General features: G+C 32.4%; 1 protein-coding gene across 1 annotated transcript in view; it reads right to left on the reverse strand.

Annotated features, from left to right (window-relative positions):
- Positions 1–5,140, reverse strand: part of LOC149410790 (UBX domain-containing protein 4-like) — a 48,315-nt gene extending 43,175 nt beyond the window's left edge. The window contains exon 1 of the mRNA XM_089648052.1: positions 4,940–5,140. Coding sequence (XP_089504178.1) covers positions 4,940–5,021 — 82 coding nt within the window. The 5' untranslated portion in view covers positions 5,022–5,140. The remainder of the gene's footprint in view (positions 1–4,939) is intronic.
- Between the last annotated feature and the right edge of the window lie 2,966 nt (positions 5,141–8,106).

Here is an 8,106-nt window from a genome sequence, read left to right on the forward strand (position 1 = left end):
GTGGTTAATGCCTTTCTCGGGCGTCTCCGACTTCTTCCATCATTCACAATAAGGAAGTTGAGTGAAAAATATTTTGACTGATAAAAAATATGTTCATGTAGATCAAAAAATATCGATTCTAAATATATAAATATATTTCTATAATTATTCTTAGAATTAGTTAAACGTTCTTGAAAAATCATTAAATAGCAATAAACTGAATACGCTCCACGATTGGTCGAAAGAATTCTGACGTCACATGTGTCGTGACTTGTACGTACAACGGATCACCTATGGTGCATCTCTTTCTATTACATGAGAGATGGTCGGTTTAGATGAGAGAGGTGTATAGGCCAAACGTTTGTTTGGGTCAAATCAAGTTAAAGCTTCCAAGTAAGTATATCAAATTATTACCTAATTGTGTTCATTTGTACGTTACAATAAATATAATACATTTTTACAGTATAATAATAATTGCGTATTCTACCCTTCTGACATTTCGCCATAACCACTAGTTTTGTGCAGGTATATTTATTGATTTCGCATGACATGATAATTATTCTCTACTCATTATAATATATATTATAATGTGGTGATGGCTTTTAAATATTTCATCTTTTGTTTACCATATAATAAGGCACTGCTGAAAACCAGCTGCATTCCCGGAGAAACCCCTTTGTCAATAGGATCTATGTGAAAAAAATAGTTCCCATCTATTGTCAAATATATGTAGGTATTTGTTGTTATTATTATATGAAATGAATTTCTAAAGATACATATTCGTATAGTGCTTTATAATAATATGTTGTTTATTGCATCCCTTAGAAGTTTTTATTATTATACATATCACATTACATGTGATTACACTTCAGGCCACCGCGCAGATAAGTCTCACAGTGAACTGGGCTGTAAACCGTTATTTTTCTGCGCAACAAATAGCGTCTTCAATACCGTGCTGGGCGGGAAAAGCAAATATTCTAACTTAAAATATTAATTTAACTATGAAATCTTAATCAATTTTCTATTTTTTTTAATAACATCAATTCTAATAGACTGTTAACATTGGTAAAAAAATTACTGGAATTCCTTATTGAAGAATTAAATTTTTTTCCATACAAAATGTTTGCGACGTGGTTTGGACAGTTTGAATGACGTCACACCCACACCCGGCCTCTTACCGCTCGGATTCCGCTCGTTTTGACGGGCTTGATAAAATTTAAACTTTGAGAATTAATTTAATTATGAAAACAAACTTAAAAAAAAAAAAAAAAAATACCAGTATTTAACCTGTCCGGTGGTATAACCGTACAGGTACGGTGAGAAAAAAATTCCTAGTAAGGAGTATGACCATACCCGTACGGTTGCGCCTAAAATTAATTAATTATTGAATTTCTTCCGGAAAACCGATGGTTACTGCTATCTAGGGACAATTTGTCATAACTTGCAAAAGTTTTTAGCGATTTAGGTACATTACCAACGGAGTTATTCACAATTAAAATATTTCGTGACGTCACCGTCTGGTAGTCGGTGGTAAACAACATTTTTATTGCGAGCGACGTCTTTTTTGAAGTGAAATTTGTGGTTTTTGTTTGTTTTTACACTGAATAATCTTGCATTAAAAATTACCTAACGTGTTTGGATGTGAATATTTATTACATATACAGGGTGTCCGGAAACTCGTAGTACAAGCGGGAAACTGGTGAATCTACATCACATTTGGAGTCGATTTTGTAGTATATTTTTTTTTTATTTGAGCTTTCGTTATCGAGTAAATCGAGTTTGAAGTTGATTTTTTTTTTTTTTTTTTTTTTTTTTTAATCAAATTCTTATAAATTATTACTGAAGATCAAAGTACCCAACTAATTAAAACTATTTGAAAGTAAAACAAATGAAGAAACTCGGATTTGAAGCATTATTTTGAAATCACCCTTCATTTAACCCGGTGTAATCATAAAATATTTCTGCTCTGCAGGGTTAAAACATCTGTTATTCAACCCTAAACACCAGAAAAAACTTTAACCCTAAAATAGCCGAAAAATATTTTTTTTTGTTTTTTTTTTTTTTTTGAAAATGCTCAAATCAAAAAACTTTATGTTTTTTTGGGTTCCCCATGTGGTGTAGATTCTCCAGTTTCCCGCTTGTACTACGAGTTTCCGGACACCGTGTATTGTACCGACAGTGTTTGTTTTCAGTTTGAATACAGTTTTTGACAGTTTGAACAAAATTCAATAGTGAATCTGAGTGCTGTGAACTATTTGAAATATTATTCGTTATACTGTTATTATCATTGACATTTTATTATTTTAGGTTATTAATAATTTGGGCATTGTTTTACTGTGATTTGACTTTATGATTCGTATTGATAACTTGTTCAATTTAAATATTTTACTTTTATAAAAAATGGTTAACCCTTTGAATGAACAAGACATTGCTGATATTTTAATCGAAAGTGAAGATGAAGATGTTTACGAGGATCTTCATTCGGATAGCTCATCCGACGAATCTGATACATCTGATGAGGATGAAACTCTCCCTAGTTGTTCAACATCCAAAAAGAGAAAAGTTGATCATCGTAAATGGGATCAGGGTAAGTTTACGCCCATTATTCATGAATTCGATTCAACTAAAATGAAGTCTTTGAATTCGAACAATCTCATGGCGCTGAAATGGCACGATAAAAGGGATGTACTTATGCTTAGTAACATACATACATATGCAATGATTGTTACTGATAAAATTGACTTCTCCACGGGAGAAAATAAAATAAAACCAGAGGTAGTTTTAGATTATACCAAGAATATGGGAGCTGTTGACAAAGTGGACCGCATATTGGGCTTCGCAAGCAGTTCCAGGAAGTCTCTAAAATGGTATAAGAAAATTTTCTTCAGATTAATAGACATTGGAACAGTAAATGCTTTCTTTTTGCATCGTTTGAAAACGCAAAAGGTTTTATCATTTAACGAATTCTGGGAAAACTTAGTGTCTCAAATGATCGAAAAATATCACACGCCAAGGCCGGTATCATCTGGAGGAAGAATAGTAGTGGATCAACCAACACGCCTTTTAGGAAAACATTTTCTCCGTCTTGTACCAGAAACTGCAGCCCAAGGAAAGCGAACTCAACGACAATGCCATGTGTGTAGACATACAGCAGTTCGAGCTCAAAAAAGAAGTGACACGAAATATATGTGCACCGACTGCAATCTTGCATTTTGCGTATATCCATGTTTCGAAGACTACCATACGAAAAAGCAGTATTAGTTAGTGAAGACAATTTTATTCCTAAGATAGTGTACATAATAATTAGATTCGTGTTTTTGTTATCGTAATTATTGACTGCATATACATTGTGTACCTATGTTGAATTTTTATAATGAAAATACAATAGTGTAAGTGTAAATAATAATACGTAGGTATATGTGAGTGTGTGAAAAAAGTTATTCTTCCCCCCTTGATCCCCTTGGCATCATTCAAATTGTGGTAAGTGAATCTGATTTTTATTAAGTAAAAACAAAAATCTGCTTCGATTTCGATGGTTGGTGATTTCTGCAAAATTGTTTTTATTTTTTCCTTCTAAATAGCTTATTATTTGTTTTTTCGTGCTAGTTTCTAAGGATTTTTTTATTATTTTTTTATTCTCTACGAGGTGGCATTTATTTTTTTCTATATTTTGATTGTTGAAAAAACTCCCTCCAGCGGGACCGTTTTCTTTCCAGAAACTCACCACCGGACAGGTTAAGTTTGAATGCGAACATTGATAAAAAAAAATAAAAAAATGGACTCAACTTCCTTATTGCATACAACAATGTTACTGTTAAAAAACTACATTACATCAAATTTAATTCGACTCCGTATCTCATTAAGGTGCAGAGATATTACGTTAAGTAGTCCTCGGGCGTCCCCGACTTCTACTACCATTCAAAGCACTCTCTAAACACTCCTGACGCTAATAAGAACAAACTTTGAAAATTTCAAAGCAATTGGTGAAGAACTTTGGGAGATTTAAGATTTTTAACAAATGAACATTTACATTTTTATTTATATAGAAGATTGATTCCAGTCAAATACCTTTTTATTTTCTACTTCATAGAACAAAACTGTCGTTTTCAATCAACGCTGAATATCTCGAGATAGTATGAAAGCAAAATTACACGGAAAATATCCAAGCCCGATGGACATGATAAAAAATGTTCCAAACAAATGTTATTTATATTAAAAATATGTTTTTGTGAACAAGATTTAAAAGCACTGCACCGCACTTTTAGACAATATTTCTTGTAGAAATCAAGTTGAAACGAAGTGTAATTTCCATAATATGTTCCTATTACAAGTGCAGCGGTTAGGTAAATATTTACCAAATGATTGCACTCAATGCTGGCAAACAAAAAAGATTTAACACTGTCATAAAGGGTCGCAATATACAGTATATATGTGACAAGGTTAGAGGTTTTAGTGCTTTCAATTCCCTTAATTAAAAGTAACAGTGTTTATTCAGCTAATACTGCAGGCATAGATAGTGTAAATACCTACTAATAGTCTTACAAAAGTAGATTTAGACGTATAAATTCAGATGAAAATAATATTACATGAAATCATTTCAATACAAAGAAATCATGAGTCAGAAGTCAAACACAAAACTACATATTTTCATAAATTGAAAAACATAATTATGCTATTAAATTTAGCAATATTTAACAAGCTAATCAAAGGTTAATTGTGTCGACTTTCTCGTTGCTTCAGTCTTGAAAACATTAAAACCTATTGACAAAAGTCGAACATCGAACGATATAAAATTCATAGCATAAAAATGACATATGAAGTGAATATAGATGTTTGTTTTTTTCGAGGATACACCATTGTTATCAATGGTGGGAAGTATAATGTTTAAGGATATAGAAGTATAGGTACTTCTAGAACTAGAAAAAAAGGTAAATAACACGAAGTTGAAAAAATCACGTACCTTCAACATATACGACGAATATGGCGTTTCTCTTTTTGGAGAGATTTACCGCCTCGACGATACTGCCTCCGTACCAACGCATTTTCCAAAATAATAGTTTATCAAAACCGCTGGAAAATAAATAATCAAAAACAAATTGCAAGATTCGGCAGAACGACGAATTTCTGTAATGACATGACACTTCAAATTTCAGTTTTCTGATCGCCCAAATAAACTGACGTGTTCAGCTGATCAATCGCACAAATGTAATGATGTCTCTTTCTGGCATGCACTATATGTTATGCGTTAGAAAGAAGTAGATAAATTTTGTTTACCTATATCGGCTGGGACATTTGCCGGTATATCAGCAGTCTGTTGGTAAAACAGATTTTTACTATTTCAAAATGTAATTAAATGATTATTGCCATCTATGAAAAGTTCTTGATACTATTGTACGAAGTACTTCTGTAAGATGATAGTTTATTACATAAATTTTTGATAGATGGCTCTAAATTTGACACCTGAAAATTTAGCCGTGCTTGCAGCATAATTTTGATGTTACGAATTTGCTTACGCTAGGCGTCGTAATATAACGAAAATTTTGATAAATTACGTAAATTGAGGTAATTTGTATTAATGACGTTTATGTATTGTAACAATACTATAATTAAAAAATACTTATCATATCAATTTTACGAACTACAATTTTTTAGGTTGTTGCAAAGGCAAACGTAAAAAAAGTGACTCAATAAATCCAAAGCCTATCGAAAATAAGGAACAGAATTACAGACGTCAGTGGATAGCATCCAAATAGATGCATTAAGTACAGATGTGTCTACCATAAATAAACCTACAAACGTCCAACTAGAAGTTCTGTGAATATTCGATAAGAGCTTTGATATTTCGTCTTTGGTTGTTCTTAGTTTTTGCAATTTGACGCATGCAATGCTTAAAACAGCATTCTCTATCACAATAATCTCTTTCTTATTAATAATAACACAAACATTTGGCTAATTTATTTAGCGCCGTTTTCGTGAAAATCACCTCAAGGGCGCTGTACAAATATATTTATTAAATAATAAATTCAACTGGCTTACAACTAGGATGCATAATAACTAAGACTTATCTCTAGTGACTTACGACAAAGGTTTATAACTACTGACTTAAAACTAGTGACTTAGATCTAAGACTTATTTCTAGAACTTTAGACTAAGGTCTATAACTACTGTCTCAATGACATGTAGAAACTTACCACTAACATGCTTATATTTAAAAATATATCACACTTAAATAAAACAAAAAATTACACACTAAATAACAGTGAGACAAACGATGTATAAACATACAGTAAAGTGCAATCATTTTCACACATCGACAATACCTATAACTTGCAAAAAGTGTATTTTCATAAAATAATTAAATTTACGCCATCTACGAACGCATAAATTATAACGTAGTCGCGGCGACAGAGAAACGGAGAAAAAGTCTCCCAATTAAAAAGTTTCTCCTGTGCGCACCTCCATATACTGTAGTGGATTTTATTCCCGTAACTGTTGCAACGAAACTGTCTCCGCAACGAAAGTATCGAGTCTGCAAATCAAAACTCGTCCAGCGATTAGCTGTATTCCAAAGTGTACAATAGATAGAACAATTGAACAAACGATTGTCAATCGCATAGCAAAGCGATCATTCGCTGCATCAACATCAAAATACACATCATTCTCCAGTCTATAAGGAAGTCTCAAATGTCAATCGCTTCAATTGACTCTGTAAACGCTCAATTATCATTTTGACGTAATTGACATAACTATTGGTATTGATTTTGTCCGGGGTTCTTTAAGCGTATTTTTTAAATCAGTCTTTAATTAACTTAATATTGATCTCCTTTGAATTTGACTGCACCTTTTAAAAATCAAGCAAAGTTAAAATATAGATTTTACCGCTTTTTAGAAAATATGTATTTAGTCATATAAAATTTTGTAAATCGCATCAATGACGTAATTGACATAATTATTGGTATTGATTGTCTCCTGGACGCATCAAATGTATTTTAAAAATTGCTCTTCAATTGACTTATATTGATCTCTTTTGAATTTGACTGCACTTTTTGAAAGTAATGCAAAATTCAAATATAGATTAATCCTCTTTTTATAAAACATGTATTTAGTAATATGAAATTTTGTCAACCGCATCAATGACGTAATTGACATAATTATCGGTATTGATTTCTCCTGGGCGGATCAAATGTATTTTTGAAATTGTTCTTCAATTAAGTTATATTGATATCTTTTGAATTTGACTGCACTTTTTGAAAGTTAAGCAATAGTCAAATATAGATTTATCCTCTTTTTATAAAATATGTATTTAGTAATATAAAATTTAGTAAATCGCATCAATGACATAATTATTGGTATTGATTGTCTCATAAGCGCATCAAATGTGTTTTAAAAATTGCTTTTCAATTGACTTATATAGATCTCTTTTGAATTTGACTGCACTTTTTGAAAACTAAGCAAAGGTAACAGATAGATTTATCCTCTTTTTATAAAATATGTATTTAGCAATATAAAATTTTGTCAATTGCATCAATGATCAATTCTAAGTACCTACAGACCTGACAAGGATATATTTGGTGTACCGAAGCTCTTACGGCTTACTTAATAGTATATGCATACTTGTAGAACCAGGTTTCTATGGCTGAAAGATCCTACATCTGAGATAATCCCCGTAAGCCTCGGCAATTAACCACTCATTAATTGTGTCCAATGGACGTTATCGGGTTCGAATCTCACGTGCGCACACAGGGGACACTTCTAGTTATGGACAATGATGAAATACCTGTAAAGAACGCGTTATAGTTTCCATTCTTAGCGGCAGGTACTCCCCCGCCTTCCTCTTTCCCATCTCCTTTCCCACCCTATAACCTTCAGCTTCACAACACACCCCAGTCGGGGATGCTATAGACTCACTGGCTCCAGACGTTTGGGAGCAGTTGGGACTCTTCTGCGGTTTCACTTGAATTTTTTTTTAAAAGGCGATTTATTTTGAAATGCCGCTGTCACTAAGAAGTGAAGTAGTTTTTTTTTACATATATGAAGACATGGAACGATCAGGTGAATCAAATATCTCAGTCAGGGAGCCATGCCAAGAGTCAGCCCGTATTAGACAAAGTATTTTTTTTTAAATAT

Source organism: Hesperophylax consimilis, chromosome 27, assembly GCF_061612785.1.
Source record: "Hesperophylax consimilis isolate HC1 chromosome 27, BYU_Hcon_1.0, whole genome shotgun sequence".
Lineage (NCBI taxonomy): Eukaryota > Metazoa > Arthropoda > Insecta > Trichoptera > Limnephilidae > Hesperophylax > Hesperophylax consimilis.